This window comes from Ambystoma mexicanum, chromosome 6q (assembly GCF_040938575.1).
Source record: "Ambystoma mexicanum isolate Mex_15411 chromosome 6q, UKY_AmexF1_1, whole genome shotgun sequence".
Lineage (NCBI taxonomy): Eukaryota > Metazoa > Chordata > Amphibia > Caudata > Ambystomatidae > Ambystoma > Ambystoma mexicanum.
Window position 1 is genome coordinate 1,156,810,593 of NC_090937.1, and position 22,002 is coordinate 1,156,832,594.

The 22,002-nt window shown below is 47.4% G+C and overlaps 1 protein-coding gene across 2 annotated transcripts in view; it reads right to left on the reverse strand.

Annotated features, from left to right (window-relative positions):
* LIMCH1 (LIM and calponin homology domains 1) overlaps positions 1 to 22,002 on the reverse strand; it is a 1,245,196-nt gene that overhangs the window by 116,571 nt on the left and 1,106,623 nt on the right. For both annotated transcript variants that reach the window (XM_069631748.1, XM_069631749.1), the window contains one exon: positions 8,657 to 8,830. In XM_069631748.1, the coding sequence (XP_069487849.1) occupies positions 8,657 to 8,830 (174 nt within the window). The remainder of the gene's footprint in view (positions 1 to 8,656; positions 8,831 to 22,002) is intronic.

The following is a 22,002-nucleotide window of genomic DNA, read 5'->3' on the forward strand; positions in this document are numbered from 1 at the left end:
GTGACTATTAGTTTCTTCCAGTTTTGCGAATGTTCGGAGGTTCAGATACGAGTATGGGAAGGGGTTCAGGTGAGTGGATGGCGAACGAGAGAATGAAGTGGTCGGACCAGATGAAAGGTGTGGGCGGCCTTAGATGAATCAGGGTGTTGGAGCTGAAGATGGCATCAAGAGTGTGTCCTTTATAATGAGTCGGGCCGTTTATGTGGGGTTGGAGATTAATTGCATCTAAACCGTCAATCAGGGAGTATGTCATGGGGTTGGTGGGGATGTCGAGCCATATGTTGAAGTCTCCAAGAAGGGTGAGGTTGGGATGGTTTAGTTGGAGGGTGGAGATGGAGTCGCAAAGGTTGTTTGCGAAGTGTCTATCATAGCCAGGGGGCCTGTAGATTATTAGGAAGCTGTACGAGAGTGAAAGGGAGAGGGATAGTTTAACAAGGAGCGATTCGCAGGATGGAATGGAGGGTTGGTTGTCGATGATTGAGGCGCGGAAGAGGGATTTGAAGACGAATGCTATCCCTCCTCCCCTGGACGTGCGGTTCAGTGGGATGAGAGAGTAGTCCGGAGGAAAAGCTTCATTAGCGATTGGGCCGAAGTCATCAGAGAACCAGGTTTCGGTGATGAAAACTAGGTCTGGTGTGGCAGAGGAGAGGAGGTCAAAGATGGAATGTCTGTTTTTTGCTACCGATCGGGCGTTAAATAGGATGCAGTTCACATCGGCAGCTAAGGATGGTCTCGGTGCTGGAGCGGGACGGGGCGGTGGTGGGGGGTGTGGACGGAAAGGGGTAGGGTGGGTGGTGATAGATGGGAATAGTGGGCGAGCAGTGAGATTGGCAGGGTTCGGGAGGGGTTGGGAGGCAGTGTGTGATAGGATGGTCGGGTTTTGATTGGGGGGTTTGAAAGAGGGATGTTGGCGGTTAGGAGTTTCAGTTGGAGTTGATGAGAAATCGAGGGAGAGGGGTTTCAGGTAGGGAGAAGCGACGGGGGAAGGAGGGGATTGCGGGATAGAGGTGATGGGTCGAGCCAGGGGAGGCGAGGAGTGCTGGGAGGTTGAGGGGGACCAAGAACGTTTCCTCTTTAGTTTCTTTGTTGCGACTGGTGTGTGGGAGAGAGTAGGGGGGTCGGAGGGTGAGCAGGAGGCAGCTTCGGTTCTTGCTAGGGCTAGCCGTGCAGTTTTTAGGGAGGGGAAACGGTGTGGTCGGGGGGGGAGGGTGGCAGGGGTATGAGGGGAGGGCGGGAGGTTGGTGATGGCAGGGGTATGAGGGGAGGGCGGGAGGTGGGTGATTGCAGGGTGGGGTGTGCTAGGTATGGTAGTGATGGGAGCGGGTATGGGGAGTGCTGGTGGGTCGGGAGTGGGGTTCAGGGGAAGAGTGGTTTTAGGGTGGGTGGTTCGCCATCGTGCTCCCCTGGCTTGGTTTTTGGAGAGGGGAAAGGCAGGGAGAGAGGGAGAGGGTGCGGGGGTTTCGGGCGGGCGGGATGGGAAGGAAGACTGATCGGAGGAAGGGGGTGGTCCATGGGAGATGTTTCTGACTGATTCTGGTGGAGTGGGTGCATTCATGATTGGTGTAAGCTTAAAGGATGGTTTAGGAGGGTTTTCTGATTGTAGTTCTAAGATCGGTGATGACACGCTTTTAGGTACGCTTCAAGGTTCAACTGCTCGAAGATGGTATTAGGTTTACTTGGTGCTTTTCTAGTTACAGTTGTAGATAGTGATTGTTTTAGTTTATTGGGTACACTTCTAAGATTGTTTGTCCTCAGGAGGATATTCAGTCAGCCTCTAGATTCTAGTTGCTTAGAGGGGGAGTCAGATTATTAGTCACAGTTTTAGATTCAATAATATACAGTGGTACTGTTGGTTATACTGAATAGGATTGGGTAGGGCACGGTGGTGGTGGACTTTTCCAATTCGCCTTTATACAGGGACGGTGTTGTGTGGATTTAAATCAACTTTGTAGTCATTTAGATTCTACATTGCGCAGTTATACTGTTAGTTATTTCTAAGTTAGAGTTGCGTAGACAGGTTGTTGGGCGCACTTCTAGATTCGCAATTTAGCTTGTTGGGTATACTTCTAGAATGCAGCTTCTAAGTGCGTTTCTGGATTCAACTTTTCTGAGGGGCTATTGGGCACACTTCTAGGTGCTTTCCTCAGAGAGGCTATTGGGCGCAACTTCAGAGAGCGATTGGGACACAACTAATGCAGTACTGTTGGTTATACTGAATAGGATTGGGTAGGGCACGGTGGTGGTGGAGTTTTTCCAATTCGCCTTTATACAGGGACGGTGTTGTGTGGATCTAAATCAATTTTGTAGTCACCATTTAGCTTCTACATTGCGTTGACTTAGTTGTGTTGCGTTGACTTAGACAGGTTGTTGGGCGCACTTCTAGATTCGCAATTTAGCTTGTTGGGTACACTTCTAGATGCAGCTTCTAGATTCAACTTTTCTGAGGGGCTATTGGGCACACTTCTAGGTGCTTTCCTCAGAGAGGCTATTGGGCGCAACTTCAGAGAGCGATTGGGACACAACTAATGCAATGATGTGGCTCATCTTTTCAATCTAAGGTGTCCTCTCCATTCCATTTGGCACAAGAAATAGCAATTCCAGGAGAGAGTGGGGATCTCAAGCAGGGCCTGTCAGAGGAGATGAAGGGTGCTGGACGTCCAACCAAATTTATTGACAAATGTTAACAGGTTGGACTCAGAGGATAGTCTTTTTGTGACATTTGGTGCAGCGGCTAGGGGTCGCAACGAATCCACAGTATCTATCAATATGTGCTATCGATGCCCATCAGTATCCAAGCACAGTCAACGACGGCTACGGCAACTTCATGGGCAGATGGAAAAGGGTCTTGTATGCATGATATCTGTAAAGCAGCCGCGTGTTCGTCGCCTTCGATATTTATGGTGCACTAATGACCATCTCCCAAGTCATGCAGATCAGGCATTTGGGCAGACAGCGTGGAGGGCTGCCTTGTCTAATTAATGAAGAAGCTTCTCGATGAGCACTACATTACACAGGCGTGGTTTGCATTGAAATCCATGGCTGTGTGTTCTTTTTTGGAAAAGGTGTGGATCAATCTGTACTTTGGTTTGCTTCAGACAGGTGATCACTGGGATGAAGAAGAGGGGACATGAGAGTAGTGCTTATATAACTTACCAGTAAGCTTCATTACCCCTAGTCCTCTCTTTCCTCATCACAGTATTTACCCCCGTCGCACCCTCTCCTAGGTATGGGATCAATCCATGTACAGTAGGTTTGGGCACAGAAAGTGGTCCAGAAAAGTGAAGTATCCTGCCTCCTGCAGGATCTGCCCTGGGCCAGTAACGACAAGGAGCAGGAATCAGGCTGACCCAGGTATGTATAAAAGGAACACGCTTTATTCTCTTGGTTACAGGTTCAGTTCATAGTATAGGAGAGAGAGATCATTAGTAGCTTCTTCCCTGGTTCCCTGCCCAGCTCCAAGTCCTTAACCGTCTCCCTTGGAATCCCCAGGAGCCCCAACACTCCAGGCTCCCCTAGCATTCCAACACAGCTCTTACACTGACTCAGACCTCATTCATACTTATGCAGGATACAACACATCCCCCCTTTTTCAATCAAAAGAAAACGCATACACTCACAACCATGATAGGACAAACAACCACAACATTTCTACTACTCCTTCCACCCTGGCCTGCCACACCAGGGTCTCGGTGCCGCCACCACCAAGCACAACCTTGCCACAAAGGACAAACAAAAATCCGAAGTACAAACCAAAAACCACCAAACTAAAACACCTTCCGCCAGGCCTGCCACTCCTGGCCTCAAGTCTGCCACACTTGAGCACAAACCCAACACCCCGACAGAGGCTAACTCACCTGCCAAAATGGTGTAGCCACGGATCTAGAAAACTTACACAATGGCCAAAACAGATAGTCCTAAACATGCCAACAATGATCTGATGCACCCTAACAAATATCCCAACGATGCCTCATCCTCCTCTCCTAGAGAAAACATGAAAAAGGAATGAAAAATCTAGAAAAGAGACATACGACACAAAGATCACAAAAATACAAAACACAACCACGATAGAAAGAGACGTGGCGCAAAATATACATAGCAAAAAGGGCCATGTAAAACTGTAAAACAACAAACTACGAATAGGATGGAAAATGGTAGCGCTATGCAAACCTAAAAATGTGCACACCCAAAATCAGATACACCTCAAGGATGGAACAATAAATGGTGTGACCTGAAAACTCAGAAATTAAATTTTAACAAATATAACTGAACATAAGTCCAGTAACCCATGCCAGTGTATGGACCCTACCTGGTCCAGATATGCACTAAAACTTCACAAAATAACCACTGGCCTACCACCTGAGTGCCCTCCAATACAATTGAAAGCCAAAACTGGCGTGCAATAACAACAAAGTACCTCCTCCCGTATGCACCGCCTGGCACTACAGAAACTAGGAGAACAAACTTTGCTCCTAACTAAAACTCCAGCCTTAACATATATAAAAGAATTGTCAAGCGATACAATCTGCGATGAAAAACGACTAACAGACCTCAAACAAAAATAAATGGGCCCCATGCCCTAAGGTCAACACGGAACACTCTTCTGTGTCCAATCTGACTACAGACCTCAAAAATGGGCCCCATGCCCTAAAATCATTACTACTGGAGCACTCTACTGTGTCCAACCTCCCTGGAAAAAAAAACGTGGGGTTCCTCCTGAAGGTTTTATCTACATTGGTAAACACACCTGGCCAGCATGTGAAAGCCTAACCCCATTGTATGCATACAACTTCCATATTTTGCACAAATACACTCCAAACGTGTACATACTCACACGTTGACTCCCACAAACGTGCAACTCTACAAACATGCAACTCCAGACATGCATACACGTATACAACTACTACACTATTGCAGAACCTGCTGCCAACTGTGCGTACCTATGCGTCACATACACCCATAAACACACTAACACATTGTGCTGAATCACGAAACTTCACATCAATTGTTCAGAACATAAACTCTCCATTAAAATATGCATTTAAAAATCTCTTAATCCTAAATTTGGGAATGTGTTGCACCACCAGCCATGGTGGTGATCAGTCACCATGCTGAGGCGCAATTGCAATTACAATAAACATCTAAAATGATTTGCATTTAAAATCCATTATCAACGCTCTCCCCCATTTATACAGATCCTTATATAAAATGCATAGTCCATAAAATTATGCATGGACCTATCACTTTTGCAAAAAACATTTTTGTCCCCGTAATTGTGCTTCATGAGCAAATACACTTCATTATGTAAGAATTCTTTTTTTTTTTTGTTGAGAAAATTCAACACAATTAAGCTTCTTAATCTCCAGGTAACTCATACATACACGCCTCTCACTCTTTGTGATGCCTTAATCACATTTCAATCATACATACACGCCTCTCACTCTTTGTGACGCCTTAATCACGTTTCAAACATCCATACTCCACAACACGGACTGCAGCTCACTTTACTTCATTCGACTTTAAAACATGATCGAGCACAGACTTCACTAGTCCCCACAGTACCATGCCGACTGTTCAACTTTGAACTCTAGTTCCATAAATCAATTCGGTGAACTCCAGTTCCATAAATCAACTCGGCAATGAATGTCAATAGTTGCATCCATCCAAACGCAGCCGTATCAACATTTCAAAGGAAAAACTAATATGTTCCCGATTCCTCTCAATACATATGGTGCTGCGCTCCTGAACGAAAATATCCCAGCTGTTCAAGTACTTAATGGCTGGCATGTAGTTTTATAAAAGCACAGATTTTCTTTAGTCCCATAAAAAATGTCATGTAAACAACAGTACCTCTTTTCTTCAAACTACTCTGAAATTGTCACACTTCTTTCCAAAACGTTACATCATGTTTATTTTAATGCTCCAGTGTAGAACGTGGCTGCTCAACATTATTTACTTAAAGGTCTCAAACACTTGGTTCCGTAGCCGCGTATTTCAAATGCTGCCTTCCGACTCCGCATTCCTCTTATTCACTAGGGAAGCCGGCAGCATTCTGTTGCAGGAAGTGGAGCTCTTCAATACACGTCCGACTGACGTACTGAGGGCCTTTCCTCTAAGGCCTTCACTTAACACGAAGTAGGAAAAAAATGGTGCAGGTAGCTTCCTATGCGTTCCAGCCCAACCGTTGGCTTGGAACGCAGGGCCTTCACAGCGCGGGCCCCGCTAGCGGCCCCAGCGACCCCCACCATGGCCCCAAACAGTCGCTCCACTAAAAAATTCAGTACCTTAAGAACTGCTTCTTCCTCCGAACCACAGCTCCCCATAGCTTCTTCCTATGGACTTCAGGTCCCAGAATCCTCCACTCACAATAGCGCGGGGGCGTTCAAGTATCTCCAGACTGCTGGGAAGTGGCAATTTCGCTCTGCCACTCTGCCCTTAAGCCTATGCCAAGGCCTGGCTCTTCACCAATCCCATGGATGGGCTACCATGGCTTGCCTGATGTCTGTAGCTGCAATCATCTCCCTGCTTTGGCTTCTGCATCTTCACTCCATTGCCAGCATACCAGGAAAATTCTTTTCAATGCTGGTTTTACTTCTCCATTGCCTCTCCTACACCCAATCTGCTTCGGGTTCAGCTATCCTCGTCACCAAAATGAAGTATCCTGCCTCCTGCAGGATCTGCCCTGGGCCAGTAACGACAAGGAGCAGAAACCAGGCTGACCCAGGTATGTATAAAAGGAACACGCTTTATTCTCTTGGTTACAGGTTCAGTTCATAGTATAGGAGAGAGAGATCATTAGTAGCTTCTTCCCTGGTTCCCTGCCCAGCTCCAAGTCCTTAACCGTCTCCCTTGGAATCCCCAGGAGCCCCAACACTCCAGGCTCCCCTAGCATTCCAACACAGCTCTTACACTGACTCAGACCTCATTCATACTTATGCAGGATACAACAAAAAGGCAGGCCATTATGTCGGAAAAGGGCATGGTCATGGGTCAATTAGTTTCACAAAGATTGCAAGACTGGAGGGAAGTAGGGTTACCTTCAGGCAGTTAATTACCATGACGAGGAGGAATAGGGCAGTGCCCAATTTATAAGAAAATAAGTGCCAGGGCACAAATATTTTCTAGCACGCCTTTTACACATTGAGGTGGGCAACTCCCTGCCCAATGTTGAGACTAACCACAGCTGCTACATACTGTGTCAACATTTTTGTGGTTAAAGCTGCAACTCCAACCAGTTAATTGAGGGTGATGGTTCCACTCTGGGATTTACAGATATCAATCAACATAACATATTAGCTGTGTTTGAAAATAAGCAAAGTGCTTCTTTAAAACACATAATTGTTAACATTTTGCTCTGATCCTATCGGTGGCAAGTGTGACATGTTAATCATCAACCCACAGAAAAAAAGATTAAGCATGCTTTCTTCCTACGGTAAATTGATGGACAAATGGAGTCAAAATCATTACGTAAATGATGAAGTTGCCTATCAAACACTGCAGAAAGATTGTAAAACATAGGTTGTCATTTATGATAGGAACTCGTCCTCGATATTGGCCTTTTCAATGGCCTTGCCCCTGTGTTGGGGCTGCTGGCTGGTGACTGTCCTGTAGTCAACCCACCCTGATGGGTATTACAGTAGAGAATTTGCAGCAATTTCATGCGGGCTGAGTGCAGCAGCGTGCGGACATGGCCAGCATCAGTGCCCAGCATTGTCACTGTCCAACTCATTGTTATTCATGAGAATAGATAAACAGCCCTGCCAACCTGGGTCATCAGGTTCATGAAAAACAATATGCTAACCCATGCAGAACTCTGGCCAGTGCACACTGCAGGGCTCAAATTTAAGGTTCAATGAGCAGGAGCTAAATCCGTCTCCTGGGTGTCCAGTGTCACCCAGTAAGCAGGAGCTACGGCTAGGTAACTAGGAGCGAGTACACAGCGCACCGCAAATTTAACTTCCACATGAGATGCACAGTAACCTCTTGGCTATTATGTATGATCCATTATGTTTAGATGTGTCCTAGTTCTACGGCCCGACAGCCCCAAGCTAAGGCAGGCCCGAGCGAAGCAAGGGCCTCAGCTCGGCTGTGAGCCATTAAAGGCCATGTCCGCCCCCCTGAGAGGGCTTGAAAGCCATAATAGAATTACCCTATGCAATGCACTCACAGGGCCTACAGTTTTACCAGGAGAGAGCGGTATGTGTCCAGTGTTCATACCGCATATGTGAAAACACGCAAGTGCACTTTTTGGCTTTTACAATTAATCGATGGGAATTGTATGGCCTAGAAGCACATGGAGACATTTTCATGAATACTAGGATGTCCGTCGGTTTAATAGTAGGACAAAAAGCATTCAGAAGTCTCCCTAATTCCTCAAAATATACTATGCCTTACATACCCAGTAATTACTTTTGAAGCCCAGAAAAAGTACACGCAGCATCAAGAAGAAATACTGTAGTTACGCTTCACAGGACCCTTTTCTTGTGGAAGCACAGATGGTAATCAGACAAGGATTCAACATGTTTCGGGGGGCGATGGGCAGCATCTCCCCTGAAACATCTGCATGCATTACTCTGGCCCAGTGCAAGGACTCTTCAGCCAGACAGAAACAACAGGGGGTTCGATAATTGGCTGTGCCATTGAAATTGACGCGTCTTACTGTTTCACTTTCCTCCGCTCTGTGATTATTATTGAGTTCAGGTACAAGTCTTGAGAGTGACCCAGAAGCCCGAGTTTCCTCAGTCGTGGAAGAAGAAGAGCAGGAGGAGAAGGGTTCGGTGGAACTTGAGGAAACTGTGAAAGGAACCACAGTATCTTCTATTATCTTGCGCTCCTAAAACGAAAAAAGAAACAACATCACGCATTACCATAAGTGCACATCACATGTGATAGTGCTACAGATGCCTTCGTAAAAAATGGACCGATTTAAAAAAGTGCCTTGTAAAACAAACACTATATGAGCGGTGGGCATTCTGCAGAGATGGAGACCGCTGCCATGCACACTACCCGCGTAAAGCACAGATACACCCGGCAGCACACACAACAGGCTGCACATGGCCAGCTGAGGCGGGGGAAACTAGTTCAGACATAAGGATCTAAAACTCAAACAATTAGTAAACAACCAAGCAGGAATGGTAAAAGCACAATGAAGACAAACAGGAACTCTACACCCCGGCTGGCCTTCCTCACAATGAGCGGTATTACCCAAATTGTTCGAACACTATTGTTTGAATGCACAATTGACAGAATTACAAGGGTCCAACTTTACGTTTGCACAATTGACCATATATATATATAGGGTTTGGTGGGGGGTTGTGCGTTGGGTGGGGGGTTGTGCAGGGTTTCCCCCCGCATATATGTAACAATTGACCTTCAAAATTCAGTCAATTGTGCAAAGGCCAATTGTCATTCCAGCAATTGTGACTCGAACAATTCGCATACAACCCACTGAGCAGAACGCAGCAGGCTCTGCCGCTCTGAATCCGCGTTACTTGGTTACTGAGCATGAATGGTGTGCCCAAGGCTGCGGCCGAGGGTCCCTAATGGCACAGTCCATATCTAACTTACATCTGTTTGCAAGATCACCCCAAATTAAAGACTGTTCTATTAGTTTGATTAGAAGCCTCTCCTCTCTGATGGGAGGAGGTGGGATGTTGGAACCGCCCACATCTACTGGCCAGCATGGAAGCAGGTTGGCATCTGTCACCTACACAGAATCACTTCCTCTTCCAGTGGAGGACCGACGGCCCCATTCTAGCCTTGGGTAGGGTAAGACAAGCACACACTAACAACAAACAAGCCTGTTGTGATTTCAGCTGTGATGCAAATAAGGAAACCTGCAAGACCCTTAGCTAGCAAGGGACCAGAGAAACTGCAAACTCGAGCTTGCAGCTTATTTGGAAGGTGCGTCATATCCACCACCCCCAAACCGTCTGTCTGCCACTACTAACCCACTGCTCTTCACCATCCTGCAGCCGCTGGACCTCCCCATCCACTTTTTTAGGCCCAGGTGCTCCGCAAGATTTTTTTTGAAGAATCCACACTCCAGCTTCCATGTTTTCGGCTCCTCGTTTCATCAGGAAGAATCCCCTGGAGGGTTGCTGCATCACGCTAATACCGAGGGCCTGCTGCCCGTCAAAACGACAGGTGCCCACCGCAGACATGCTGCTTCACAGTGCCAAGGAGGGAAAGTACAGGCTGAGGCATAAACCATTCACAGTTTTTTGCATCACGTTCCAGGTTGCGCAAGTGATGAAGGGTCATCAATATATCCGTCACAAGAGTCCATCAGTATGTCATGAATGGGGGCCTTCAGAAACCAGAGCTCAGCATATTCTCTTTCCCCATCGAAGCCGGAGACAACAAGGCCTGGAATATCCTCAAATCTTAAACCTTCGTTTAATTTAGGGAGCAGGCATCGGCTGAGATGAATGCGGAACTGCCACTCTAGGCCGATCGTCTACTGCAGGGTCCCCCCACTCCTGTCCGGCACCCCGGCAATGTTACTGCTCTAGAAAACCTTTCACAGAATCTGTTTGTACAGCATAGTAATGGACGTGGAGCAAGGACCGCATCCATAGTACTAATCAGATACTTTCTTAAAGAATACTGAGGAGTTTTACAGCTGGGTATAAAGCAGAGGGCCACCAGCAGAAGGGCAGTGTGGTGGAGCGGCATTAAAAGAAAAGGACAGAGTTACTTTATCTCAAAATGTAGTTCTTTATTATTTTAGAAGACAAGTGTCTTGCGTAAAGTTAGGCTTTCCGCACTCGGTCAGGATGACACTTTCAGGGTCTGAGCTTCCTCCTCTTTACTCTGTTCTCAAGGTTGTTGAACTCTATTTGGTTTATACACGTCCTTCTAAGTCTTTCACAGTTGATTAGTTCTTAGGCGCAATGACTTCCAGGTTTCTCAGCACCTCTCCCCGGCACTAGTGCTTCTGAAACATTTCCCTACACGTCCTTCAGGATGTGGTATTCTTTTAGGGTGCTCAGAGCAGTTTCTAAAAAAGTCTTAATGCCCCTTTCAGGCTTTGTGAAAAATACATCTTGGAATCCCTCTCAGTCTCAAGCCACTTTCTAAAACAGTGCAATGTCCCTCTCAGGCTCCAGCTGTCATAGAGGCTTCTCAGTGTCTCCATAAGGTTCTACACGCTTCTTTCTAAACCATTTAAACACCCCCCTTGAACTACAGGCATCTTTTATGCTACTCGGTGGCCTTCTCAGGCACCAAGTAATTTCTAAAACTTCTCAATGCCTCTCAACCTCAGGCTTGAACTTTCATGCATGCTTCTCCGCAGGGGTGTTGCTAGGTCTGGAAAAGATCAAGGACTAAGCTAACGTCGGGACTGGCGGGACACTGCTTCTCCGATCCGCCTCCGGCTCTAGGCATTTTCTAAAGCTTAATGTGCCTCCCAGGATCCAGCTGTTATACAGGTCTCTGAGTCTCCCACCCATGCACTAGGTGCGTTTGAGTGCTTCTGAATCCCCAGTCTGTGGCCTAAACCCTTTGTCAGGCTTCTCAGCAACCTCTCACGCTGTAGGCACTTTCCAAATGCTCACGAGGTACTTCACGTATCAGTTTGCTAGCATGGATGCCAAGTACTGAGAGGCAGAAGCGGTTTTCATCAGCCTCTCACTAAAGCAGTTGGATGCTTCCTCCTGTTCGCCAGAGCATGGCGTACTTTGCGTCGGCAATGATGTCCTTTTTGGGAACCATGTCTTGAGTCTGAATTGGTAGGGAGCTTTCCTCTCACTCTTTTCACATACCAATAGATCTGGCAGGTTTAGCCATGCCCCTCTTTTCATCTTGGTTTGCTCTCTGGCCTCCGTCACATGACATGGGAAGGTCAGCCATCTTGGATTTTGTCAGCTAATTTGGGTTTGGTGAATCCAACAGATAGGTCACTTTTTGGGGCGTAACGTTTGCTGAAACATGAACTTTGAGATGGTTCCACAGCAAGAAACATTATAAACAAATTCCACATAGTAGGACAGTCAAAGATTGAGAAGCCCACGCAACAAATAATCAAGTTTATCAATCAAACTGAAGTAGAAATGTACTTTAAATTACCAAAAGGTATAGAAGTGCAATCTTTTTAATTTGCTGAAATACTTCTCCTAAAGGGGACAACACTCTTACAACAGGAGCATATCCCCCAGCTCATCTTTTGCATGTTAAATTGCCATTTCCCTCTTTTCAGTGTGCATGGCAATTTGCAACAATGCAGTGGTGAATTGCATCATTGAATTTATAAGGTTAATAATGGTAGATGTACTACTAGCACATAGGTCGAGATGGAGACGCAGCAGTGTCTCCGTACATCAAAGGGACCGCTGCTCTGCCACACCACCACCTCGTTAAGAACCCAAGACGTGCAACTATCTGCAAAGGGGTCACTGGATCCCTTGAGGCCGTCACGTGGCAAGGATTGCACAATGTTCAAGCAGTCCATTTCTAAACAATGAACATGTTTGAAAGCATTATATGTTGGCTTTGTTCACTTGCAAGCATTACTGAAAAACCTCTGCGGGTTGAGGCGCCGCCTCTTGCAGACAGAGGCACCCATTGCATATTCTTTGTGCATTTAGTTGGAAGGTCTTTGGACCTTACAAGGTGAATACCTTGAGGTGTAAACCAGTTCTTCTCCCCTGCCTCCTTACACTGTGTCCATGCATCTTCCTCACGGGTTCTCCATGGTCCTTACTTAAATAACATAAAAAGAAAGTCCCACAAACTCATGTTAGAAGAGTTGTAGACTAGCCTTCGACAGCACCGCTGAGGGTTTCTAGTACTTGGCCACTTGTGGGCCCAGGATGTAACCCCCGAGCGACTTCTCACCAGATCTTTCACTTGATGAGAACATACTGTTTAATCAAGAATGAGCACCTACCTGCATATGGATGTAAAGCGGTCTCCACAACCTTTGACAAAAACAGATTTTCTACTTTCCACATGAGCATCTGTGCACAATTTCTTGTGGCCGAGCGATGCCTTAAGAGTATAGAACACCTGAAAGCTGGGGGTATTTTGGTCTATTCAGGCAGACATCTTGCGACAGAGGCATCGCTGAGCAACTCTATATTTTGTTGACTGAGATGAAAGACGAGGGCGATGGGGCACCAACTCGCCACCCATTATGGACGAGCTAAGCCAGCTGAGTGGAAACGCTGAGCTCTTCCTGGGCAGACTTTAATCGTCGGCGGCGTAGCCAGGATTGCTTAACAAGTGGGGCCTGCAGCTAATGTAGTTGTGCCCAACTCAAGAAGAGCCCGCAGAGGGAAGCGTTTTTTTTACAGCCGATTAATGGGTAGCGACCAATCATAGTGAGGGAACCCGAAACAACCAAGGGCATTTTCAGGGTTCTCCTCTCAAAAAATGTTTTACATAATGGGTTTAAATGATGCATTTTACAGGACACTTTCTGTCTAAAATTGGGTAAACCGACACACAGTTTACAATCGACTTTGTAGGGTAAAACATAAAAACTCCATTAGATGCTGAGTCCCCATGATTGGACAGGATTATTTTCATTCAGCCCTTGGCCAATAAATCCCAGTATAAAGAAACATTATCATGCTGACTGTGCCCATACATGTCCATGCTAGCTGCAGCAGTATATGCATGTATTTTCACATAAGACCATAGTCATGTTTGCTTTTCCAATAATGTCAGTAATGATATGTTAAGACAACACGTTCATGCTGGCTCTGCTAACATATGGCAGAATCCCCACGTAAGAAAATACTCCTGTTAACCTTGCCCTCAATGTTATGCCACAGTAAGAAAACATCCTTGCTGGCTCCACAAATGTATACCTCTTCCCATGTAAGAGAACTCGACATTTTGGCTTTGCCCTTAATGGCAGTAAAAGAAATCCATGCCAATGTAGAAAAAAGAATCCTTGCCGGCTCACAAATGCCTATCCTCCCCAACCCCCATGTAAAAACACTCATTGTGTTTGCTCTGTCCTTAATGCGAGTAGAATATTACATGCCACAGTAAAGAAAATACCTCTGCTGCCTGACTCACTATGGTATATGCCTCCCCACCGCAATGCCTTTCTTCATTTAACACTCATCTAGTGGGCTTTTCCCAAACATGCTAGTAAATCATGCTATGTCACTGTAGGAAAATGCACATACTCCACGGTCTTGTGGGCGCGCGCACACACACACACACACACACACACACACACACACACACACACACACACACACACACACACACACACACACACACACACACACACACACACACACACACACACACACACACACACACACACACACACACACACACACACACACACACACACACACACACACACACACACACACACACACACACACACACACACACACACACACACACACACACACACACACACACACACACACACACACACACACACACACACACATCTCCAGGCCACCAGCTCAATCATGCTTCCTGGTTTTCTGCATGCCTGGTGGAGCAGGAGCACCTCCATCTCACTGCTGTTCAGCACCTCAGAAGGCATTTAAAGAGTTTGGATGGGCCTTGCCTGTTCAGACTCTACCACGTCTAGGCCCCTGATTGCCAAAGGAAAACATGGTTTTCCCTTGACAGTTCAGCATAGTACCCCAGGACTACAGTCCAATGAACCATGCAAAGCTGGGAGCATTTTGCTCCCCCAGCCTTGACTAGCCCATTGGGGATGCATGCTAGGGTACTGCAGGGCTGAATGCGCCTAGAGGCATCTTGCATCTCCCCACAGATCCAGGGCCTCCAGGGCGACATGATGGAGGCGTTCTGTGCAGGAACCAGAAGAGCTCTCTGCTTCCTGTTGTATGCAGCGGGAGAGCCGGAGGGCCTTCATTAAAGCAAGCAGCATGAGGCAGTCTTGTCCAGAGCAGAGTGGAAGGGAAGACAGAAAATGATGTTTATTGTGTACAGGTGTGAGGATTTGTGTCTGAGTGTCTGAATGAGCGAGTGTATGTTGTTTTGGTGTGCATGTGAAAGAGCACATATGAATGCTGTATGTGTGCATATGTGAATGTGAGAGTGAATGGGAGGGGGCCTCTATCAGGGTCTGGGAGAAGGCGAAGAAATGGCAGCAGGAGGGCATCCTTTCTTACTATGGCACGGCATTTGTTACTGGAATTTCAAGGGTAAAGGTAACTTGAGTGTTGTTACGTGGCAATACTGGCCTATATTGGTGCAGCCTGTTTGGACATGTTTTCTCACAGTGGCATTACACCTTTATTGGTATAGCCAACAAGAGTATGTTCTGACCTGGAGATACTGGGATATATTGGCAGAGCCAGCACGGGTATGCTTTCTTATAGCATCATTACTGGCCTTATTAGCAAAGCCAACATGAGTATATTCTTATTTGGCAGGTGCCTGATGTTTTGGACTGCAACTCCCATCTGTCCAAACCAGCATAGTCTAAGTCCCAGTCCTAGTGGAGAGCCAGATGTTGCAGACCCGTTATACTGGCACATATTGGTGCAGCCTGCAAGGACATGTATGGGCATATCCACCATGAAAACGTTTTTATACAGGCACATATTGTGGGAAAAATCATCTTGAAAATGCGATGTGTAACTTATTGATTGGATTATTTTATGAGTTACCCTAAAAAATCTGGTTGTCATGGTATGGCCACTTTGCCATCTCCGTCACACTCATTCTACAACACAGGATCCACAAAGATGGCTAGTGGTCATAATATGACAACCATATTTGATTTTCCAAAGACGCATGCTTTTTGCTTAAAATCTAAAGGTACAGAGTGTTGCCAGTTGTGTGTGTAGGGTACGTAATATGTTGTGTGAGGCCATAGGGGGTGAGTGAAGTGAGGATACCTTTTATTATGGGGGGTGTGTCTGGATGGGAACTACCCCCACCTATGCCCTCAGACAAACCAAACACATTACAGACACATCCTTAGCATTACTCATACCACCTCCCTCCTCCCACACACACACATCTCTCATTTCTCAACATTACACCATCACCACCACTCAGGGACTTGACAAAATTGCTCCCTCAAATAAAAACCCTGCATTTACCAACATAAACCATGGTTTAACAGTTCCCTTCTCTGCATCAAGCAGCAAGCTAGATGCCTAGAAAGAGCCTGACTAAAGAACCCATGCCCTGCCACCAGGACACCACTTGAACACTGCTGCAACAAATACAAAACAGCCATATGCAACGGCCAAAGCCACCCACTACCTCCAAGAACTCCAATCTGCCATCAATCATATACAGAAACTATTCATCATCATCAACTATCTCTCCAATTCACCATCCACACATTCCACACCCCCATCTACTACAGTGTGCAGAATCATCCTGGACTACTTCAACTCTAAAATACACATCAGGCAAGCCCTCTCCTCTGCTCTCCCGCTACCACACCTTCCAACACACGGGACACCTTTATCCCCATTGACGGATATACCCTTAATGCAAAAACAAAACCGGCAGACTTCCTGAATGATGCATGCCCACCTCAAGCTGCATCAAATTCATTCTCCACCCTTGCTCCACACTGGCTCTACATCAACGCCTATCTCTCACATGGTACTATCCCCTCTTCACTCAAAACTGAAAAAATATAACTCCTCCTCCAAAAGCCATCTATTGCCCCCACTGTCCCCAAAAGCTACTGCCCCATGACTATCCTGCTACACATCGCCAGGATCACTACCCAACTGCAACAACACATCACCACAAACAAACTCCGCAACCCTTTTCGATCTAGTTTTTGACCTGGATACAACACAGACTGCTGCACTATTGTCCTCGATGACCTACACAACATCATAGATAAACACACAGCACTAGCCCTACTGCTCTACCTCTCTGCAGCCTTCAACACCATCCCCACGGTATTCTACTCAACATCCTATCCCTAAGGATGAAACTCTCAGAATCCATCCTCACTGACAGAATACACTTTGTCTCGATGCCCCCTTATCAATCATACCCCATCCCAATCACACACGGGACCCACAAGGCCCCTCCTTGTCTCCACTTCTCTTCAACCTATATGTAGAATCCCTTGCACAGGCCCTTAGGAAACAATGTCCATTTCCACCAATACGCAGACGACATGCAAACATATTTCCAAATCTCATCCCATGCACAAACAACTCCATACGCTCAAAAGCTGTCTCTCCACCATCAACAGCTGGATGGCCACCCACTTCCTCAAGCTCAACCCTTTCAAAACGAAATACCTTCTCATCTGCCCCAAGGAAGAAACCCAACCTGTCCGGCTGAATCAAAGAACTTGCCACAGACAACCCGCACATCCCCCTCCATACTTGTGAAATCACCTAGCTTCCCCATCAACCCCCACATTTCTTTCACACACCAGATAGCTGCGGTCACAAAACATGCAATATACAACCCCTGCTAAAAAAGATAGGCATGTCCTTCACCCTGATGACTTCTGCACGGCCGTCTAAGCACGGGTTGTGTCCACTCTGGACTACAGTAACGCTCTCCACACTAGACTGCACAAAAGCACACTAGCACCCTTGCAAGCCATACAAAATGTAGCAGCCAGACTCCTCCTCCACCTACCCAAACATTCTCACATCACCGCAGCCCTCACCCAGCTCCACTGGCTCCCCATACCCCAAAGGATTTCCTACACTGGACTCTAAATTGTTTTCTTAGCCATCCACCACAAACCCCATCTTACCTCGATGAAAAACTCCAACCTATCACCCACACAAACACCATACAAATGAGCCAGCATCTCCTACACATTCCACTTCACAAACTACCATTCACACAAAAGCAACCATTTACCCACTGGGCAATCATGGCATGGAACACCCTACCTCTTCACATCTGCACTGTACCCCCCATCACCACTTTCAGAAAGGGCCTCAGCACATACCGGTTTCCACACAGATAACCCTGCCCTCTATCTCTCCTGTTACCACTTGTCTATCTTAATTTTTCCATCCTAGCCTGATGAAATTGTGCATCTTCTGTTTCCCATCCTACCCTTTTCACCTATGAACTTTTTAAAAACGCCCTGAGACCCTCTGGGTAGGGCCACCGCTGAACAAAAATAATAAAACAAAAAATTAGTAATACGCTCAGTCTATGAAGTCTGAATGCCTAAGAGAACATATGTCCATTAACACATGTCTTACCAACTTCAGATACAAGAAACGTAATGTTTTCGCTACACCCACAGTATAGATTACTTTGGGATACACCAGACCACCGCCCCCCCTAGACGATTTAGATGGCAAAAAATATATTAAGATATGGAAATGAGCATAGGATGGTGTAGGAGGTGGTGTTATGGGTGGGGATAAATGGCGGGAGTGGGTAATCATACAGGGAGAAGCTATTCAGTAGTGTTGTAATTGAACGATGTAGGATGTAGAATACAACTATACACTACAGTCATAACACAAACTAACAATGCATTTACAAGTAGGCTTGAATCCTCGTAGGCTTGAATCCTCGTAGGCCATGTTTTTAAAGAGACACAGAGCAACAAGGCCTTATCCCTCACCTCTCTATTTCATCCCGATTCCCAGACGCGTCAAAGAACATGCATATGCCCCCACATCAGTTAGGCCTTTCTAACTGGGTAGGAATGTGTGCAGCCAAAGAAGGGCTGCAGCCTAGCACCAAGGTCATATTCCTCGAGCGAAGGCAGAGGTCTTAGGATGCCAAAGCACGAACCAAGATTTAAGGTACTAGCACCCCCCCAGAACGACAGTCACTCTATTCGAACTGCCAGATGTGCAGGGAAATGGGCTCTAAATCCTTTCGTGAATTGGATTGATTAGTGAGATGGTAGGTTTACTCTTGGGAAGGGGAAATGATAAAGAGGAGAGCAGAGAACGACATGATCAATGTTTTGTGCCAAGGTCAGCTAAGAATGGTGCCCATACAGGGAGGAGGGCATGATGGGGGCACCAACATGTCTGGGATGAGAAAAGGGCTGCTTTGTTCGCAAGAACCAAGCTGACCTTGAAGTTACCCACTGAGCTTGCATTGATAACCAAGTGCATATCACATGGTTAGGATCGAAGGTAGGGTGGGGCCAGCTAATGTTAGCCAATTGCTTTTCAGTATTTTATGATGGACGAGGACGTTCCTCACTTGTGGTGAAGAGGAGCAAGAAGACAGCTGAACCAATTGTAAAATGGGACATAGATAATCATTAGCATGTATATAGGCAGCAGCCAATGGGGGTAGAGGATTAACAGTGTATATTGAGTGAGCCATGAGTGATGATTTGTGAGTTTATAACCTGAATATTGTACGAAAGAGGCCAGAGAGCTCCATGGCAGTGGATTTGTAGTGCCCTGAGTGAGGCCTTTTCTTTTGTATACAACCCTTGTCTTTCTCGAAAACGGGTGCACCCAGTCTTTTTCCCTGGCAGGTTGTATTTTCTTGCTCTGATCGCTGGGAGTTGCCCCACAATTACTTACATTGAGTAACAAACCTACACATCTAATTAATTTACAAAGTTTGAAATTGAGTGAAACACTGGCAAAGAGCTTAGCATGGGGTACTGTAATAAATGTAGTTTTTCACTCTAGTCTCTTTCATCCCAAGGAACAAGTTACTTACCTATAACTGTTGTTCTCCAGCATGGGTCTGGCATGGATTCACATGCTCATGAATATTCCCCGTCGTCAGGCCGAGAATCCTCAGTATAGAAAAAATCAGTATCAGTTTTGTTTCTGATCTGTCTTTCTTAGTAGTAACCGATCACTGGTCTCTGGGTCATACTGCCCCCAGCCAATGACTGCCCTCTCCCTAAGCCCCGCCTCCAGCAGCCATCCTCAGATTTGGTAGCACGAAAAGTGGCAGTATGACCAAGTGAAGAGCCGCAGAGGGGTAGGCGGGAGGGTTCGCATGTGAATCCATGCCAGACCCATGCTGGAGAACAACAGTTACAGGTAAGTAACTTGTTCCTTCTCCAGCATGGGGTCTGGCATGGATTCACATGCTCATGAATACAAGAATACATAGCAGTACACACATGCACAACCACGGGAGGTGGCAACAGGCTCAACATTAAGCAATACAACAACTCAACATTAAGCAACTCTTACCTCCTCACCAGGCTCACCTTAGGCGAACAGGTTGCGCAGCACTGCTTGGCCGACCCTGGACTCCTCCCTGGAGTCCCGATCGACGCAGTAGAATCTTGTGAAGGTGTGCGTCGACCTCCACGTCGCAGCCCTGCAGATGTCCAGCAGGGGCACACCAGACAGGAACGCCGTGGTAGCAGCGATCGCTCTGGTCGAATGGGCTCTCGGACGGCCGGGCAGCTGTCGGTTTGCCAACCGGTGACAGTGCATGATGCACCCGGAGAGCCATCTGGAAATGGAAGTCTTCGAGAGAGCCTTCCCTTGATTCACAGTCCCAAAGTTCACAAACAGCTGTGATGTCTTCCGAAAACTCTTCGTGCGGTCCACGTAGAACTTCAGCGCTCTAGCTACATCCAGCGAGTGCAAAGTCCTCTCGGCCGGCGACAAAGGCGACGGGAAGAAAACTGGCAACACCAAGGGCTCGTTGAGGTGGAAGTCCGACGGCACCTTGGGCATAAATGATGGGTGTGTCCACAGCACCACCCTCGTGTCATGAAAAGTCAAGTATGGAGGCTTGCAAGATAGGGCCTGGATCTCTCCCACTCGTCGTGCGGAGGTGATGGCCACGAGGAAAGCCGTCTTCCATGACAGGAACTTCAAAGGCGCCTAATGCATAGGCTCGAATGGGGCCCCCCATGAGCTTGGTCAGCACCACATTAAGCTCCCACGCCGGGGCAGGAGCCTTCACCGGCGGGAATGATCGGAATAGTCCCTTCATATGAATTCTTTCACCAGGCGATGAGACCACAAGGACGCCCGTCCCGTCGTCCTGGTATATCGGGAGATTGCAGGCAGATGTATTTTGATGGAGGCGTGAGCCAGTCCAGCTTTGGCCAGCGACAGTAAGTACGGCAGTACTTGAGGGGCCGTAATCCGCAGAGGGTTAATCTTATGTGCACGGCACCAGACAGAGAACCTCTTCCATTTATGTCCGTAGCACTTGAGAGTTGAGGACGCCCTGGACTTTGCAAGAACCTCTCTGCAGTCGGCCGGGATGTCGTACCCTCCAAACTCTAGTGCTGCAGGAGCCAGGCCTGCAAGTTCAGCGACTCCGGGTTGTGGTGCAGAATGGTGCCTCCTTCTCTGGAGAGAAGGGCTGCGTCCGTCGACAGCTTCACTGGTCGGGACGTTGACAAGTCCAGAAGGTCCGGAAACCAGATCTGTCTCGGCCACGCCGGTACGACGAGGATCATCCTGCACCGGGACCCCTTGAGCTGGTTGATGAGCCGGAGCAGCAACGGCAGCGGAGGGAACGCATAAAGAAATAGGCCGTCCCAGGGGAACGAGAAAGCATCGCCCATGTTCCTCGGCTGGGGGACCCTGCTGGGGAACCTCTGGCACTTGGAATTCCTCGACGTCACGAAGAGATCGATTTGGGGTTCGCCCCATCGTCGGAAGAGTCGATCCACTTGATCCTGGCGTAGTTCCCACTCGTGACACGAGCGCAGCTCCCTGCTGAGTGAGTCGGCGATCATGTTTTTTATTCCTGCCAGATGAAGAGGCACCAGAAACATCCCTTGGGCGACGGCCCAATGCCACAGATCTTGGACTTCCTTGGATAGGGCCGGGGACCTGGTTCCGCCCTGCTTCCAGATGTAGAACATCGTGGTGGTGTTGTCGGTGAAGATCCTCACCACCTTGCCATTGAGGGACGGAAGAAAAGACCTGAGGGCCCAGAACACCGTGCAGAGCTCCAAGATGTTGATGTGGAGAGACTTCTCCTCCGGGAGCCAAAGGCCTCTCGTGTGAAGATCTCCGGAGTGTGCTCCCCAACCTTCCAGGGAGGCGTCCGTCGTCACCGTCACCTGGTGAGCTGGGGTCTGAAAGTCCGTGCCCGCAGACAGATGGGAGCGGGTACCCCACCACCGGA